Below are 20630 nucleotides of genomic sequence, written 5' to 3'. Positions count from 1 at the left end.
ACTGTTGGCTGGTGTAAATTATTTACAGCAATTATGTAGAACAATATGGAGATTCCTCTAAAAATTAAAAACAAATCTACCCTATGATCCAGCTATCCCACTTCTGGTTATATTTCCAAAGGAGATGATATTAGCATACCAAAGAGATACCTGTATGCTCTTGTCTATTGTTGAATTGCTCACAGTAGCTTAGATATGGAGTCAAGCTGGATACCAAAGAATGGATGAATGGATAAAGAAAACATGGTACATATCCACAATGGAATGCTATTCAGACACACACACACACACACACACACACACACACACACACACACACGCACACACACAAATGAAATTCTACACTTGACACAACATGGATGGAACTGCTGAAAAACATTATGTGAAACAAGCCAGCACAGAAAGACAAATACCACATGATCTCACTTATACATGGAATCTAAAAATGTTTTAACTCATAAAAGTAGGTGGGAGATGGCAATAGAAGCTTAGGGGCAGGGTTTGGAGAGACGTTGATCAAAGAATGCAAAATCTGAGTGAGACTGGAAGACGCTGAGGAGTTCTATTGTGTAACATGGGAAGTGTAGCTAACACCAATGTATTACATATTTGAAAATTGCTATGAGTGTAGATTTTACATATTCTCACCACAGGAAAATGATAACTATGGGAGGTAATGCATCTGTCAGTGAGCTCAATCTAGCCATTGTACAATGTAAACACATTTCAAAACAACACGTTGTACATGACCAATATTTACAATTTCTATTTGTCAATTTAAAAATAAAGAATTGGGAAAAAAAGATGTTTGAGTGGCCAATAAGTACATGAAAAGATGCTCAACGTCATTAGTCACCAAGAGAAATTCAAATCAATACCCCAAGAAGGTACCCCTCATAAGGGCTGAAATTGAAAGGCTGAGAACATCAAGTATTGGCAAGGACATGGAGCAGATACAATTCTCATACATTGTTGGGGACAGTGGTAACACGGTAAAGCTGCTTTGGTAAAACTTGTTGCAATTGCTTATGAAATGAAACACTTGTAGGTTCTGTAACCCACCAGTTCCACTCCCAGGTAATTAATTATCTTGAGTGAACTGAAAATATATATTCACAAAATCAGTTTTTCATGATGTTTGTTTATAGCAGTTTTTATTCATAATATCACCAGACTGGAAACAGATCAGGCTTGTTCAAATATAATTTCACTGTATATCTGACAGCCGTCTAATATCCAAAAGAGAAAGTTACAACACACCAAAAAGCACTTACAACACAACAAAAACACGACATTTCAATAAGAATGGTGGGGTTGTGGCTCAGTGGTCGAGTTCTTCCCTATCATGTTTGAGGCACTGGGTTCGATATTTAGCACCACATAAAAATAAATAAATAAATATAAATGTCCATCAACAACTAAAATCACATTAAAAAGTCAGCTTTTAAAAAAAATGGGTAAAGTATTTTAATAGATATTTCTCCAAATCACAAATACAAGTATCCAAGAAGTACATGAAATGATGTTCAACTTCATTATGGAAAATAAAATGTAAACATCAGTGGTACCACTTCATACTGATAAAGATGGGTATTATAAAATAAAACAAAGCCAGTCAATAATGAGTTTTATTGAGAATGTGGAGACCTTTGGATCCTTGTATCCTGCTGTTGAGAATGCAAAATTGTAGAACTGTATGGCAGTTTCCAATAAGGTCAATATATATTTACTATATGGCTCAGGCTTTCTATTTCTAAAAATATGTTCACCCAAATACTTATACACAAATATACATAATAGCCTTATTCACAGCTGTGAAAAGATGGAAACAATCAAAAAACAGTCTGTCTATTGATGAGTAGTTTTTAAAAATGTGGAATATGTTTCAGTCATGAAAATGAATTAAGTACTGATTCATGTTACAATAAGGATGAGCCCTGGAAACACTATGAGAAGAATAAGAACACAGACACAAAAGGCCACTCATTCTATGATTCCTGTCATGTGAAATGACTGTAATAGGTAAATCCATAGAGACAAAGTAGCTTAGGGGTTGCCTGGTTCTGCTGGTAGTCACAGGATGGCTTACAAGTACGAAAATGAGATATCATTCAGTTGATGGAAATGTCTAAAGTCAGATTTTAATGATGGCTACACCTCTTGATAAGTTTGCTAAGAATCCTTGAAGTGTACAGTCAAAACAGGCCAATTTTATGGTATGTAAAAGATATCTCAGAAAAAATTGAGCCGGGGGCGGTGGTGTACTGTCGCTGTCTGGCTGGGCACAATTCAGGAGCCACTTGTCAAAAGAAACTAACTTTATTTTTAGAACTACAAATGCCAAACAAAACAGCTCCTCAGGAAAAAACCCTCAGAGCCCAACTGCCACCACCAGCTTCCCACAAGCCTCTCACCCCCACACAAACCTCACCACCTCCCACAATCCTCCTGCTCTTGAGGCTGATTGGCTGGGTCGTGTGGGCGGAGCCAAAGAAGTCCCCCAATGAGCAGCTCCGTGGAGGAGCCAATCAGCTAGATGTTGCTGGGGCCGCTGTGATCCAATCATCAGCTGGCAGTCTGAAGGGCAGGGAAACAGCCCAATGAACATCACCGCAGAGGAGCCAATCAGCTAGATGTTGCTGGGGCCGCTGTGAGCCAATCATCAGCTGGCAGTCTCAAGGGCAGGGAAACAGCCCAATGAACATCACCGCAGAGGAGCCAATCAGCTAGATGTTGCTGGGGCCACTGTGAGCCAATCATCAGCTGGCAGTCTGAAGGGCAGGGAAACAGCCCAATGAACATCACCGCAGAGGAGCCAATCAGCTAGATGTTGCTGGGGCTGCTGTGAGCCAACCATCAGCCGGCAGCTGGAAGTTTGCTGGCAGCTGGAAGTTTGCTGGGGCCCCTTTGGCTGTGGCTCTCAACATCTCCCCCTCTCTGTTTAAACAACAAGCATGTGGCTTAGGGACCATGCCTGCCTTAGGTTGTCCAATACTACATATGGTCCTTACCCATCTTCGGATGAGCTGACCTCAGGGCATCAGCCTCCTGTCTTAGGTTGGTACCATTGTAATTGGATCTTACCCGTCATTGACTACCAGTCCAGTATACAGCCACACCTGTGGAGAGGTCTTTGTCATGACAAGCAGAAGGGAGGAAGATACACCAAGCCAATTGACGGCTCTTGTTGGAAAAATTGTACAACCGATGACATCATCAGTATAAATACTCCAACACTACCACAAGTCGCTGCACCAACAGATAGTTCACAATGCATAGTCTAGGCAAGTCTAGGCAAGTTCTGCAAGTTCTGCACATAGTCTAGGCAAGTTCTGCAAGCAGTTCAGTGATGGCTATTGCAGAAGCTGTAGATTAGTTTTATCTTTGTCTTCACCGGCACTGGGATGAAGATAGGAATTCTGGCAATAATGGCTAAAGAAAAAATTATGTAACATTCCAGAAGGCACTAAAAGAAAACAATTTTCTTAACAATTTACATTGTCTTCACCGGCACTGGGATGAAGATAGGAATTCTGGCAATAATGGCTAAAGAAAAAATTATGTAACATTCCAGAAGACACTAAAAGAAAACAATTTTCTTAACAATTTACGTTATCTTGAAGAGAATTATTAAATATAATGAAAAGGTAAGGTGAGAATTATTAAATATAATGAAAAGGAAAGGTGAAAGTAAACAAACAGATCTGTTAACCTCCTTTTTTGTTTACATATTAAAACAATCCTTAATAGTTATTTACCCAATTTAAATTAAACCATTTAAATCACGTGAATAAAAAAAATATTTGGATCCATTTTTTCATGAGCGCTCATCATATATGATATATGGACATATGTACATTCAAACATATAACACAAAACACAAGTGTGCACACATAATATAATACATATAAAACATAACATAATAGTAAAGGCCTTATAACTTTTTACAGGTGAAATCTCCATTGCAATGTTTAAAAACTCTATAGTCAAAAAAAAAAATAGAACTGATCAGCAAAACATTAACCTAGGTCTGTATGAGCTCAAAAAACAAAATAGAACTTCATGATATGGGAAAGGGCAATAATAAAATAGATATTGAAAAAAGCATCCTGGTTCTGTCGCAGATGTAAGGATAGCCAAATTGGAGTTTTGGATATCAGCTGTTATGGATTTGAGCCAAATCATCTTCTCTTTGGTCTGTAGAAATCGCTTTAGTTAATCTCTCTGGAATCCAAATCGGCTGCTGTTCTCCCTGTGGAAATACACAAACAGGCCCCCGACTCCAGACAATCACTGGGTCAGGATTTTAGTTAGTCTTTCCGGAATCCAAATCGGCTGCTGTTCTTCCTGTGGAAACACACAAACAGACCCCCGACTCCAGACAATTACTGGGTCAGGACCTTTCCATTGTCCTGTTAGAATATCTTTCCAAAGTACCTTGGGCTTATGTACATTTTTTGGACACATATGCCTTTCTGCAGCACTAAGTCCTGATGAATCCAAATTTAAAAAGTTTAGAGTAAAAAGGGTTATTTTAAGTTTATCTTTGGGGAATATATACCCCTTCCCAATTCCGTCTTTTTGCTTTAATAAGTACATTTTAATAGTTTGATGAGCTCTTTCAACTATGCCTTGTCCCTGTGGATTGTATGGGATTCCTGTTATATGAGTATGCCAAATGATGAGCAAAATTGTTTAAAAGAGGTAGAAGTATAACCAGGGGCATTATCTGTTTTTAACTGTTTTGGAATGCCCACAGTGGCAAAATTTTGTAAGCAATGAGCTATAACATCTTTAGTTTTTTCTCCGGCATGAAGGGAGCCCATCAAAAATCCAGAAGATGTATCAACTGTAATATGCAAATATTTTAATTTTCCAAATTCTGGCAAGTGTGTGACGTCCATCTGCCAAATATGGTTAGGTATCAATCCTCTAGGATTGACTCCAAGATTAACTTGTGGTAAAAAGGTCACACAGTTTTCACATTATTTTATTATTTGTCTAGCTTGTTCCTTAGTTATTTTAAAACACTTTTTAAAGCATTTGCATTGACATGGAACCTTTTATGAAAATTTATAGCTTCTTCTAGTGTAGAGAAAATATGTATGTCATGTGTAGTTTTATCTGCTAAATCATTGCCCAAACTAAGGGCTCCAGGCAATCCTGTATGTGCCCTGATATGTCCTATAAAGAATGGATCTTTTCTGTCCCAGATTAAACTTTGTATAGTGGAAAACAAAGAGAAAACAGTAGAAGAAGGGGAAATCCTACCAGCATCTTCAAGGGATACTATAGCATTAACTATATACTGACCATCAGAAAATAAATTAAATACAGAATCTTTAAACATCACAAAAGCTTGTAATACTGCATTAAGCTCTACCTTTTGAGATGATTGTTTGGGTACTAAAAATGTAAAAGTTTGATCAGGTGTAACTATTGCTGCTGTACCATTATTTGACCCATCAGTGAATATATTTGGAGCATTCATGATAGGTGTTTTCCTTGTCATTTTTGGAAAAATTACAGGATGCAATGACCAAAAAGACAATAAAGGATTAGATGGTAAGTGGTTATCAAATGAAACATTAGATTTGCACATGATTATTGCCCAAGTATTTAACTCATTAGCTAATTCATCAATTTGATTCATAGTATATGGAGTAATAATTTTATTGGGAGAAATTCCATATACTCCCTTTGCTGTTTTTATTCCTTTGAGTATTAATTGTCCTACAGCCTCAGGATACCTAGTAAGAATAGTGTTAGGAGAATAAGATAAATGTATCCATAATAATGGACCTTCTTGCCAAAATACTCCTGTAGGAATATCTTTTGTTGGTAGTACAATAAATAATAAAGGCAAACTTATATCAATTCTATCCAAATGCATATTTTCCATATATGTTTCAATGATTTTTAATGCCTTTCTTGCTTCAGGCGTTAACATTCGGGGTGAATTTGGATCTGATGGACCTTTTAGGATATCAAATAAAGGTCCCAATTCTCCTGTTGGAATACCTAGATAAGCCCTTATCCAATTTATGTCTCCTAATAACTTTTGAAAGTCATTAAGTGATTTGAGTTGATCTACTCGTATTTGAATTTTTGGTGGACGGACCATGGTTGAGGATAATAGAACTCCTAAATAATTAATTGGAAAATTTAATTGTACTTTATCTATTGCTATCTCTAGATTATAATTTTTTAATAAATTTGTAAGTGCGGCATAACATTCTAGCAATGTGTTTTTAGCTTTGTGTGCTAATAATACATCATCCATATAGTGAAATATTTGTAGTTCAGGATTTTGATTTCTAAGTGGCTGGATTACTTTGTTAACATAAATTTGACACATAGTTGGGCTGTTAGCCATCCCTTGAGGGAGTACTTTCCATTCATATCTCTGATCGGGACCTTCATGATTCAGTGCAGGGATAGTAAATGCAAAACGTGGACTATCCTCAGGATGAATTGGAATTGAAAAGAAACAATCTTTAATATCTATAGCTAAAACATACCAAGTTTTTGGCAAAGCAGACAATTGAGGAATCCCCGATTGAGCAGGTCCCATAATGACCATTTCATTATTAATGGCTCTTAAGTCTTGAAATAATCTCCATTTACCAGATTTCTTTTTGATGACAAAAATGGGAGTATTATGGGGAGATACAGAAGGTTGTATATGTCCTTCCGCTAATTGTTGTTTGACCAGATCATGGCTACTTGTATCTTTTCTTTAGTCAAGGGCCACTGGTCTTTCTGATTTCCATGTAATTTTTATTGTCTCAGTGGCCCTTTGTGAAAATCCAACCCATGTCTGTCTGTTCCTTGATCTATTTGTATTGGTGCTGCTATACCTTGTTCTTGTTTTTCTAATCTTTTTCCTTTCCTAAAACCTTGTCTAGCCATAATAGTGGGTGCATTTTGATTGATATTATTTGTTAATGTCAAACCTAATTGATCTAAGACATCTCGTCCCCATAAATTTATGGGAAGATGATCCAATACATATGGTTGTATAGTTCCTTCACATCCTTCAGGATCCTTCCAATCTAATACCATTGCGCTTCTATCGGGATTAGTCGCCACTCCTAGGCCTCGAAGCGTTTGAGTGGCTTGTTGTAATGGCCAATGTTTTGGCCATTCTTGACGAGAGATGATGCTAAGGTCTGCACCTGTATCCAGTAACCCATTAAATTCATGTCCTTGAATATTTAGTTTTAGCACGGGGCGAGAATCTAAATTTAAAGAAAGCATAGCCCAATCTACACCTGTGGAGCCTAATCCCTTGGAACCTCTTTCTACAGCATGACTGGAAAATTTATCATGTAAGCTTGGTATTATTAGTAACTGTGCTATTCTGTCTCCTGGTGAAATTACTGGTATACCCTTTGGAGAACTGGCTATAATTTTTATTTCACCTTCATAATCGGGATCAATTACCCCAGGACTTATCAAAAGTCCTTTTAGAGTAGAAGAGCTGCGTCCCAATAATAAGCCTACTGTTCCTTTGGGAAGAGGTCCTTTTACCCCTGTGGGAATGATTTGAACTCCCATCTCTGGAGTTAGTACTGATCTGGCGGAGGCACAGATGTTCAACCCTGCGCTCCCTCTGGTTTGTCTGATGAGGGATCTGATGGACAATGTGTCCTGGTCACTACCCTCATGGGGTTGCTGGGTTCCTCCAGTGCTCCGTATATTTGTGGTTTGGGGCCCCGGAGCATTGGGGCCCCCTGTCCATTTTTTGGCAACGGAGCCCGATGCCTTTGTCCACGATATTGTGGATAAATGCCTTGTCCTTGTTCGTTTTTTGATAATGGAGTACCCTCTATGGTGGTTTGAGAACGGCATTCATTAGCCCAATGTAATGGAGTACCCTCTATGGTGGTTTGAGAACGGCATTCATTAGCCCAATGTCTCCCTCTACGGCATCGTGGGCAAATACCCGGTATTCTACTCCTTTGATACCTAGTTTTGTTAAACCCTCCTCCTATGGGGCAATTCCTTTTAAAATGTCCTGTTTGTTGACAATTGTAGCATGTTCTTGGCCTGGTATATAAAGCCTGTTTTACTGCAGCTGCCACAATTTGCCCTTGTTCATTAATGTCTCTGGCATCTAAAGCCTGTTTTACTGCAGCTGCCATGACTTGCTCTTGTTCATTAATGTCTCTACATAATTTAATATATGTGTTTAAATCTTCCTGTTTCCATGGTCTAATGATATCTCTGCACCAACGATTCGCTTGGTCATAAGCCAGTTGTTTTATTAATGGCATTGCTTGTTCTGTATTCCCAAAAACTCTGGTAGCTGTTTGAATAAGCCTATCTACAAATTCAGCGTAAGGTTCATTAGCTCCTTGTATTATCTTAGATAATTGACCTTGTAAACCTCCATGTCCTTGTAAAGTCTTCCATGCCTTAACTGCATCTACAGCAATTTGTAAATATACACCAGGATCATATGCAATTTGTTGCTGCTGATCCTCATAAGGTCCCTTTCCTAACAACATATCTAGATTTCTCTGAGAATAACCAGCTGCTGCATTTCACCTAGCCGTCTCCTTGCAAAATTCCTGATTGGCAACCTTCCATAACAGGTATTGTCCTCCATTTAGCACAGCTTTACACATTTTAGCCCAATCTGCTGGCGTCATGTTTAAGTTGGTAATGGATTCGACCAAGCTTACAGTGAAGGGTGCTTGAGGACCATAGGTTGTTACAGCCTCTTTTAGCTCCTTCACTGTTTTGAAATTTAAACCCTGGTAAATTTGGTGCCCTCCTACCTCAAATACAGGGCATATTTGAGATCCTGTCTCAGGATCCCAACTATCAACTGCGGGGGTTGGGAGCCTCCCAGCATATGGAGGTGGCGCTGTTGGTTGGACACTTATGCCCTCTGGTGATAGAATGCTGTTAGTAGCAGTCTCCTGTAGAGGTGGTGCTGTTGGTTGGACACTTACGCTCTCTGATAGAAAGGTGTTATTAGCAGTCTCCTGTTGTAACTTTTCCCCTGATGGCTTTTTCTGCTCTAAACTTCCTTCCTCTGTCTCACTAGCTCGAAAGACCTTCTCTTTTACTTGAATCTTTTCCTCTTTCTGACTAACTTGAGAGACCTTCTCTTTTACTTGAATCAGTATGTCTTCTCCTTCCTCTACCTTTGTCTGAACTGAAGGCTTTGGACTAAGCAAACCAGATACGAGTGTCCACAATGGCAATGTGCCAACTGGCAGAGTCCCTGGGTTGTTCTTTTCTATTCTTTTTAACTCTTCACCATGATGGTTCCATTGTGATATATCTAACAACTCCTCCTTAAAAAGCCATGGGCTACATTGTTGTATTGTATCAACGTATGCCCTGACTGCTCTTGATTTTACTGGGAAGCCTCCTTCCTCTAACAATTTACTTAACAGTCTTTCGGTTTGTTTTTTACTAATTTCTGATCCCATATTTCTACTATAATACAACCCAACAAGATGACACCAAACAAAACCGAGACAGAATGCAATAAAAATGGAACAACACAGAATCATTATATCAACCTTTCTATCCTCCTGAAATGTGTATCCGTCCTTCCTCCCTATCTGTTCCTCAGACGCAAATAGTTTTTCCTCAGATGTGAGCGGTTTTTCTTCCGTCTCACTCATCTCCAGGGACAGGCAAGTTAAAACAAAAATGAAGCAAAACAAAAGAGGAAACTTAGAATGGCTACCCATCCTCTCGCCCTGCCCTCAGGGGCGAGCAGTTTACTTACCCTCAGTCACTCCCTGTGTGAGCCACCAAATGCCACAATCTGGCTGGGCACAATTCAGGAGCCACTTGTCAAAAGAAATGAACTTTATTTTTAGAACTACAAACGCCAAACAAAACCGCTCCTCAGGAAAAAACCCTCAGAGCCCAACTGCCACCACCGGCTTCCCACAAGCCTCTCACCCACACACAAACCTCACCACCTCCCACAATTCTCCTGCTCTTAAGGCTGATTGGCTGGGTCGTGTGGGCGGAGCCAAAGAAGTCCCCCAATGAGCAGCTCCGTGGTCTCAAAGGGCAGGGAAACAGCCCAATGAGCATCACCGCAGAGGAGCCAATCAGCTAGATGTTGCAGTGGCCGCTGTGAGCCAATCATCAGCTGGCAGTCTGAAGGGCAGGGAAACAGCCCAATGAACATCACCGCAGAGGAGCCAATCAGCTAGATGTTGCTGAGGCTGCTGTGAGCCAATCATCAGCCGGCAGCTGGAAGTTTGCTGGCAGCTGGAAGTTTGCTGGGGCCCCTTTGGCTGTGGCTCTCAACAGCGTACGCCTCTAATCCCAGTGGTTTGGGAGGCTGACTAGGAGCATCTTGAGTTCAAAGCCAGCCTCAGCAAAGATGAGGCCCTAAGCAACTCAGTGAGATCCTGTCTCTAAATAAAATACAAAATAGAGCTGGGGATGTGGCTCAGTGGTCAAGTGCCCCTGAGTTCAATCCCTGGTACCAAAAGGGAAAAAAAGAAAAAAAAAAACTAAGAACATCCTAGGAAGCAAAGAAAAAAACAGGTCATCTCTTTGATGATTTGTGAGAGACCATGCAGAGCTCCTTAGGCTACCGTCTGTTGTGGCACTACTGACTGTGATTGGGTAAGTGGTTTTCTTCTGAGGTCTGAGAGTTAAGCAGTGATTTTGTATTTTAAAATTTAAAACTTTAAAAATAATATTGCTGGTTTGAAATTTGGAGTAGTGGGGTGGGGAAACAGATAGATTTGAAAAATATTCAGCATGTGGAAGTGACAAGATTTTATACTGATTACATATAGACAGTGAAGGTGAATGAAGATGCCTAATACTGAGTATGCTTGAAGTTTCATTCCTGGCACAGAGCAGACATTTGTTGATTGTCTTTGGAGTAAACAAATAGGGTATGATGAATAGGGTAAAAATAGATGAGCAGAATAAAAAACATGGCTAAACCAAGCAGTCACCCATTCTTGCCAAATGGCCAGTCCTAAACTCACCCTGAAGGCTGGTCAACAGATGTCCTGCACGATTTCCATCAGACCGTTTGAGAAATTATCAGGCCTCTCCCTCACCCAGAAAAACATTCACTATATATCAGGTCCTCCTTGCTAGAACCTGCATGTGTGGCACAGGCTGGGCTTCCCCAAGAGTCTTATCCCACAAATTTATGTGTGGTTCAATGGCAGGTTCATGCCCAGACCATATGAGCATGAGGGACATTTGGCCTTGTAGACAGAGGGTCACAGCGGTAGCCAGTCAGTTGATCTGTTTGGTTTGGCTCCAAGCATCCACCAAAGAGTTTATTAACTCACCACCCCCCCAGCTTTGGCAGATAGAAAATACAGCTGTCAGAAACATCTTAAACATGGAGTTATTGGTTTGGATATTTTACTGCCTTCTCAGAGTTGACAAGCACAAATGCAGAAATACTTATCATTCTTGGTACATACACCAAAACGAGGAAGTGATTGGTGTCAGTTTACACTGCCAAGAAATGAAGAAATGGGAGGGGCATACTAAAGAAGCCCCCAGACTCTACCACTCCAGTGTGCATTCCCAGGTTACAGAAGAGAAGTGAAATTTGCAAGCCAGAACTGAAATCTGGCTGTGTGGCCGAAGAATTATGGGTGTATACATTTGATGAAGTACAGTTTTTTTTAAACCCTGTTTTAGTTGGTATCATTGGATAAACATCCTTTTCAATGATAAAAATTCAAGTCATTTCTGGCCCTTTTCCTGGAAAAGCTGTGAGGTTACAGGAACAGCCATAAGAGGCCCTTTTCTGGGCATGGAGCCCAGAACTCTAAAGAACATCTGGCTGGCTTGATACATAGAAGCCAGCTCTGCATGCATGTATTTGTGTGTATGTGTTTCTCTTGTGCTGACTCATGGCATTGAAGCCTTTCTGGAAACACCCCCACACTTCTGGCCATCCACCCCTTGAGCTCCTCCTTGATTCAAATGTTAGATCAAGAGGAAGAAGGAAAACAAATTGAAGAGCTGCTCTTAGAAATTTCTGTGTTCCACCTCTTTAAGAGGAGAGACTAGTCCCAAGTCTGACTCAGTTCACTGAAAGTAACTCTCTTCTTAAAGCATCTACATTCTTCTAGCCTTTGGATAAAACTGGAAGAAGAGTGCACTCAAATTTTTGGTTCTGAAAACTGGAAGTAAAACAGAAAGATGGCAAGCCTGAGGATCAACACTCAAACAGACCCTGAAATTGAGCTTTTTGTGAAGGTAAGTTTTTTAGCTATAATAACAGCATACAGAATGTATTATTGACATAGTGCCTAAGGTTCTAAAAACAAGCTCAATATTTGGGCTAGAGATGGAAAAGAACTTTGTAATTTTTTCCTACTCTTAGTTTTAGAAGAATGCCTGGATATTTGGCTGTTCTTAGATGACAACCAAAAATAGATCTTATCTTAAAAACAGAAGATGATATGGTGGAAAGAGCACTAGACTAGTTGGTAGTCAGAGTAACTAAATTCTATTTTCAGCAGATTCCTATGTAATCTTCAGAAAAATATCTCTTCCTGAAGACCTTTTTTTCCTACATCTATATGATGAAGGAACCTGACAAAATGATCCTGAAGGGCTTTCCAGCTCTCAGAATCTGGATTTTATGAGATAGGTTTTGGAAGGTTCAAATGAGTGGAAGAAAGGACCAAGAACGACTTGAGAACGCAATTTCCACACAACCCAGAGAAAACTTTCTAAAATTCTTTCACAATGGGAAAACATCATAGCAGAGTCACATAGACACTGTGGAAGAAAAAAGACAGTAGTCTGTGTGCCTGTTATGTGAAGAGCATGAGGAGGGTTCATTTTAGAATCCTGTACTTCCTCTTTTTGGTCAGCCTTGGAGGTTTTGAAAAATATGTCTTAACTTTTCTTAAAATTACTTTGGAAAACCCCTAAAGCAGGAAAAAGAAACATGCATTTCCAAATTATTCATCAAGCAAAAACATTTTTATATGGGTTATTCCAAGTAGAAATGAAATATTTTCCTAAATCTTCAAGTACATTAACTGTTTAGTTTTACAATTTGTTTTTATTGAGTATTGGAAGTATTCAGAGTAATAATAATATAATAATAACAACAACTTGGTCCTTTTCTAAATACTTCCAAATATTTTATGTATGTTACCTCATTTATCCTAAAATCAAGTTAGGAGGTAGGTTGCTATTAATAGTAGTAATTATACAGTACCATCAGTAAGTAGTAATAATAGTAGTTACTACTTTATTAAAAGTTTTGTTATTACAATGTTGTAATAATATTGTACCTCCCATTGTAAGTAAAGTAAAACATTAAATTTTAAGTAACTTGTTTCTAAAACTATACACCCTGTTTATGACTTTACAAAGACATAAAATAAGGTATCCTTATCAGATGTTAAGTTAAACACCTGTTGGCCAAAGTAGTTTTTTTAAAAGTATTTGAGGTTATTTCTCAATTGATCACATATATACAATAAGGACATTATCAACCTGTCTTTTCAAAGACCAGTGAATTCCTACACAGCAAAGTCATATAAATAAGTTTTTGCTGGGCTATGGGGCATAAGAGTTACTTTTTGTATCTCTGGATTGTAGCAAAACATGTGACTATTCAGGCAGGATAAAAATTAGCCTTGGTTTTCCAACTAGCCTTTTACATCTACCAATTCCAAACAAGAGGTAATGTTTCTTCATAGGGCAACTAAATTGTTCCTTTAGTCTAACCTGTTTATTCATTCAATTAAGTCATATTTCTCAAATCAGCTGTTAGCATTGATCTGCATTTAATCCTCATAGACTTCCTATATTTTAGTGATAATCTGGAGAGGAGAGGTTAGCAAATCATACACTGCATTAAATAACAACGACTTACATTTAAACTAACCTATCATTTATTGAGTACTTTCTGTATGGGAAGCAATATGCTAAGTGCTTTATTACTAACCCCATTTTATGGATACATAAATGTACAGAAAGTCAAGCAATATATAGTAACTTTGTCCAAGGTTACCTAACTAGTGAATAAAAAAGTTAGAATTCTAACCCTTTAAAATAGTATGTATGATCTTATTCAGTTATTTTCAATTATGTGAATACTTTAGTTAAAAACTTCCAGAATTTCACCAAATGGAATTCTTTAGGTGTCATTTATCTAATGGCATTGAAACATATTACAGATTTTCTGGAAGAAATTTGAGCTATATGTGGTCCAGGTTTTTTGTTTTGCTTTGCTTGAAGATGTGGTCCTCAGATCTTGTACATATAAGAATATACCACCGTGAATCTAAATGTTGTTTATACCCACAAGATTGGGATCCTAATTAGAATAAGATATGCATACTCATGTTTGTATAAATATGTTGGAATAGTCTCTGTTGTCATGTATAAATAAAATGAACAAATAAAAAAATTTTTAAAAGATCTCTAGAAATTTCATGGAAAATGCTGAGAGGGGACATAAGAATCAAGAAGGGAAAAATGCTAAATTTTAAAAATATTGTTCAATATTTATCAATGGTAAAATTTAAATGAATCTATGATTTCCAATGCAGCTATCTCTGGCTATGGTTTTAAAAACTCTACCATGACTTCTTCCCCTTCTGCTGATGGGATTCTTAGAAGAGATTAAGACTTTCCTGTCACAATTAAGAATCTATATCATACAATGTTTATATTCCATGTAGTCAATGAAAACTTTGTCCTTCAACTCTGAATGATATGTACAAGCTTTATATCCAGGAACTAAGAACAGTGAATTTTATAATCCATATTTTATTTTCTCTAAATGCATAGCCCATCATGTTGGTTTGTTGTCAATTGTTAAATGAATGTTTGCACTCTCTACCAAACACTCTAAAATTAGGGTTTTGTGATCTGTACAGAAAATTGTGGAATGAAATCTTTGGGTAAAGATTGTGAATGTAATTCTTTTGTCAAAAACATTGTTTAATGTGTTTAAAAAACAAGGAAGAGATTATACTCTTCCCTGAATATTCAGACCATTTTCAAACTCTCTTAAAACTATTATAAAAATTGATTGAATTAAAAATCCAAGAAAACTATTAGGCAGGAGAAAGCAGTGTTTAATAGTGTGGGTTCTAGAGGTGACAGTCCTGGGTTTGCTGAGTGAGAAGAATATGTTATCAACTCTTGACTAGATAAGTGTACTGAAGAAAGTCAGTCTCTGAGCCTCACCATCCTCACTGCTAAAAGAAGAGTAATGACACAATCCACCTTGAAGGATCATCCTCATGAAAATTAAATACAACAATGATGAAAATCACAGTAGTCAGTTACATAGTAAATGTCAATAAATGTTGGCTATTGTTGCTATTATTATTTTTCTAGTTTAGAAACTTAGGTCACAAACACAGATAAATAGTTGTTTTACAAAGGTTCACATGCTGTCTTTGAGCTAAAGACATTTAAAGAGGTAAGTACTTGGTCAGTTAAACTAGGGAATTTTTATCTTCAAATTTTATGTGATGGCACTTTAAATCAGGATAACATAAACAACAACAACAAAAAAAAAACTTGAGTTTTCCTGTGAAACTTTGTTGCATTTCCCCCCACACATCAGTGTTTTGACTGTCCTTTTGCTAAAGGAGAGCCACCCTTCCTGCCATATCTATTATCAGACTTTATTCCTCTTCCTGCCTCCCACCCTTAATCATGTTTCCACTCACTAAGCCAAATTCTGATTGTATCCTTTCTCTAACTTTTGTTAAAAAAGAAATGCAGTTGGCAAGGTTGGTTGCCTCTTCCCATATCTGTTCACTCCCTGACATCAGAAGTGAATCACAATAAATATCATTTCCTCAGTCATGCCTGCTGCTGAGGAAAAGGAAAATTTGCCAAAACCCCGAAATTATCCCCAGGGTTCCTGGGACCTTAATATTTCTACAAATAACAGATCACAGAATCTTTAAGACAAAGTGACTTTTATATTCTTCTACAGGCTACACCCTAGTAGCTAAGCAAGACAAAACAGAAAAAAAAATGGGTCTAACATATAAGAGATTCCGATAACCAGAAGTTCAAGATCAGGGTACAAACATGATCAGGTTTAGGTAAGGGCTATCTTTCTGGTTTGTAAATGGTCATCTTCTAAGTGTGTCCTCACATGATAGAGAGCAACTTTCATCTCTTCTTAATAAGGACACTAATCTCAACATTAAGTCCCAACCCTCAGAACTCAACTAACTATAATCACCCCCATCTCCAAATAATGATCACATTAGGGGTTAAGGCTTCAACATATTGATTTGAAGGCAGGACACAGTACAATCCATAGCAGATGGCAGTGCCATTCAAAGAATTAGAAGCCCTAAAGAAAGAGTAGGTTTCGGTATGGAGTGAAGAAAATGGATTGAAATTCAGTTTGAGATATGTTGAAACTGGAGTGTCTCAAAAACCTAGGTCTCTCATGAGAAGACTACATCAGCTGTAGCCCTCTGAAATGGCTTACATTTGTTCCTCATTCCTCTTACTTTTGCCCTTGAGGTATCCCCATTTCTGTTTCCAGATAATATACAGAGAAATCTCTAGTCTCAAAACATCAAACTAACCACCCACTGTCCCTCATAATTTGTAGTTTTTCAATCTCCACATCACTCTCCCTTATTTCCTGAACATCATTGTCACTCTTTCCAATACTGCTTCTATCATAATTCTTGGTGATTTTGATATCTATCCAGATAAAACAACACTGACTTCTCAGATCCTTGACTTCATCATCTCTCAGACAGTCCTTTCCCATGGTCATACCATTACCTTTGTCATTGCAATGTGTGCAATCCCCAAATAACATCATTATTTGAATTTTTGTTCTGTTCCTTTTCAGCTTTGCTATTTTAACATAGTTTATCAAATTGTAATTTACATAAAATGCACTCATTTTTAGTATACAATTCAATGAATTTAACATATATGTACATATATACATGTAACCACTATTCCAATCAAAATATAGAACATTGTCATCACCTCAGAAAGTTCTTTTTAAGCTTTTTGCAGTCAGTCCTTCTCACCCCACTCCATAACACCACCCACCTACAATCAACCACTGATCTGCTTTCTATCAAGATAGATTGGCTTGCCATGTTTTACAATTTTTCTATAGGTGGAATCATATCGTAGTATGTATTCTTCCTGCATGGCTTCTTTGACTTAGCATAATAATTTTGGGATTCTCCCATGTTTTGTTCATCAGTAGCTCATTCCATTTTATTGCTAAAGTATTCTATTGTATGTATTTGCCATCATTTGTTCATCCATTCACACATCAAAGAACATTTGTATTATTGCCAGGTTTTGGATATTGTGAATAAAGTTGCTATAAACATTCATGTACTAGTCATTCTATACATATATGCTTTTATTTCTATTCAGTTAATACCTAGAATTGGAATTGCTGGGTCATACAATAGACATGTTTAACTTTGACAAATGTTTATAAAGCAGTTAGACCATTTTATACTCCAAACAGCAGTATATGAGAATTCTGGTTGCTCCGTATCCCTGCCAAAACTTGGTATGATCAATCTTTTCCATTTTAGTTATTCTAATGTGTTCATAGTGGTGATTTTAATTTACATTTCCCTCATGAACTAGTGATGTTAAAAATCTTTTTGCATCTTTATTTATTATCTGTGTATATTCCTTTGTAAAGTGTCTAAATCTCTTGCCCATTTTTAAAGTCAGGTAGTTTGTTATTGAGTGTTATGAGTTTTTCATTCATATTTTATTTCAATGCAAAATGTTTTTCATTGTTAGGAAAATCATTTTCCTAACAATTCTTTTGAAGATTTTATCTTTGATGTATTATTAAATTTTGTCTTCTCTCACTCACTCACTGAATCACAGTCACATTGACCTTCTTTCAGTTCCTTATACATGTCATATGCAAGACTACTGCAAGACCTTTGCATATGCTATTTCCTCTGTTTAAAATGCCTTCTCCATGACTATTTACATAGTTAATTCATTTTTAAAAAATATTTTTAGTTGTAGATGGACACAATATCTTTATTTTATTTATTTTTATGTGGTGCTGAGAATTGAACCCAGTGCCTCACATGTGCTAGGCAAGTGCTCTACCATTGAGCCACAACCCAAGCCCCTATGTAGTTAATTCTTATTCCTCCTTCTTAAAATTTATTTTTTAGTTTTAGGTGGATACAATATCTTTATTTTATTTTTATGTGGCTACCCAGGGCCTCACACATGCTAGGTGAGTGCTCTACCACTTGAGCCACAACCCCAGCCCTCTTATTCCTCCTTTTAACTCAATTTAAATGCCACTTCCTCAATAATGACCTTCCTTAATGGATTTCACATAGTTTTCTCTGGGTTATTCTGTTACACACTCATAAAATGCACTTCCTTATTTCACAGAACTTATCTCTATTTAAAACTGAGAGTTAATTTGGGGGAATATTTACATTTTAATATCTAGTTCATATATATATATATATATATATATATATATATATATATATACACACACACACACACACACACATTATATATACACATAGTCTAGTATATGTTAAATATAATTATTTGTTAAGTGAGTACATATTGGGTAAGTAAATGAATAGTCGAATGAATGAGAGTGAATAAAAGTTCTACAGATTTAACTCAATATGTACAAAATTTTAAAGCAGAAAAATGGTTGCTATATCAATCCATTGGATAAAATGGTGGGTTTTTTAATTGAATGGTATGAGGAAACTATTAACTATTTGTAAAAAAAAATTAAAAATACTAAAGTAGGATTCCCAATACACCTCTCAATCCAAAATACATTACAAATAGATGAAACAAATGCAAAAAAAAATGAAACCATAAAAATACTAGAAGAAAACATGACAGTAGCTCTTTTTTGTTGTTGTTTGTTTGTACCAGGGATTGAATTAAGGAGCACTGAACCACATCCCCAGCCCTATTTTGTATTTTATTTAGAGACAGGGTCTCACTGAGTTGCTTAGCATCTCACTTTTGCTGAGGCTGGCTTTGAACTTGTGATCCTCCCGTCTCAGGCTTCTGAGCCACTGGGATCACAAGCATACACCACCGTGCCCGTGACAGAAGCTCTTTATAGTAAAATACAATAAGAAATAAATAGGTGGGTTTTTGTTTTGTTCTGTTTTGTTTTTAAGAGTGGAAAGTAGAGGCTTTATTAAAGGATAGTAGAAAAGACTTCTCCCAGAGGAAGAAGGGGACCCAAGAGGTGGAATCCATGGAAGTGCGGTTGTCTTCCCTTTTTATAGTTCTTTCAGTGATGGAATGTAGGTGGGAAGGCCTGAAGGGTGGGGCACAGGTGGGGCAAAGAAGTAATCTTCATTAACATTTCTTTGGGATGGACTCTGGGCCTTGGGCTTTTCCCAGACTTCATTAACATTCCAAGAGTTGTTCTGCTTTTCCCGGAATTCATTCTTAACATGGCCTCCATTTTAGATCTCACTCTACATTAGACCCGATTTACCTAACTACACTGACTACCTAACTTTAAATCTGGCTTCACTAGGACCACACTTGGATAAGCAAAGTGTTGTCTGAAGTCCTCCTGGGGGAAAAAGGTATGTAACACTCATATGAAACCTGTCCTCAGTATCAGATGGAAAAAGTCCTTATACAGGCTTCCTAGCCAAGAGATATCATGGAGCTAGTTTCCCACATAAACTGTGTACACAGAGAATAAATGTTTTCAAACACATTCTTATAAAAACAATAACAACTATGAATCATCGAAATTCAACTTAAGGATGTCTCACTTGAAAAAAATTATAAGTGGACCTACAAACTTTCAGAAATAGGACAAAGAAACAAAAATAACCCATATTTCATAAATTTTGCTTGTGTTATCTGAACAACTTAACCTCCAACACATTAACTGCCCGCCATGTGCACTCCATGGAAAAGTACCAAGAAGTTTGTTTCCCTCAAACCCTTTTCAAAAAAATTGTACTCATATTTGTGAACACTGGTCTTCCATTTGTTTTACATGAGGAGAAAGATCTCTGCAGGAATCTTCTGAATAAAGAATTCTAGTTTAGCAGAGCGCAGCCCGTACACCTGGATGGTGGGCAGCCTCAGAGCAGCGTCGGCAGCAGCTTCAACCCAAGCTCCCCCAAGCCCTCCTAGAGCCCCTGAGCTGCCCGGAACCCCTGCCCCGGCCCGATCACGCTCGGCCAGCCTGGCCCCAACCCTGTTGCCAGGCCCGGCCATGGCCGCTCCTTCCTGGAGGCCCCCGCCCTGAGCCTTCCTCTTCCCAGGGCGACCCCCCTGCTTCTGCATGCCACCCGCCACCAAACCCATAAATAGGTGTTTGTAATCTTGATATATATACAGACTCTATAGAGGAGAAGAATGATATATATTATGTAAATTTTTTTAACCAGGGATTGAACCCATGGGCATTTAACCAGTGAGCCACATCTTCAGCTCTTTTTATTTTTTGAGACAGGGACTCTCTAAGTTGCTTGGAGCCATGCAAAGTTATTGAGGCTGACTTTGAATTTGTGATCCAACTTAGCCTCCTGAGCCACTTGGATTATAAATTTAATTTTTAAATAACATGTTTTTAAAATTACATGTAACATGCATCACAAAGAGTTAATGTCTTTAATATA

At 37.7% G+C, this 20630-nt stretch overlaps 1 protein-coding gene across 4 annotated transcripts in view; it reads left to right on the top strand.

Annotated features, from left to right (window-relative positions):
• CLIC2 (chloride intracellular channel 2) overlaps positions 1-20630 on the top strand; it is a 67899-nt gene that overhangs the window by 21809 nt on the left and 25460 nt on the right. For 2 of the 4 annotated variants that reach the window (XM_081278426.1, XM_081278428.1), the window contains exon 3: positions 12085-12228. The exons of 1 other annotated variant lie outside the window; for it this stretch is intronic. In XM_081278426.1, coding sequence (XP_081134552.1) covers positions 12172-12228 — 57 coding nt within the window. In that variant the 5' untranslated portion in view covers positions 12085-12171. Of the gene's footprint in view, positions 1-11809; positions 12229-20630 lie in introns of those variants that run through there. One more of the 4 variants, XM_081278427.1, reaches the window with a different exon arrangement.

Source organism: Spermophilus citellus, assembly GCF_964194105.1.
Source record: "Spermophilus citellus genome assembly, chromosome: X".
NCBI lineage: Eukaryota > Metazoa > Chordata > Mammalia > Rodentia > Sciuridae > Spermophilus > Spermophilus citellus.
The sequence above is the reverse complement of the archived record's forward strand: the minus strand, read 5'-3'. Positions and strand labels throughout refer to the sequence as shown.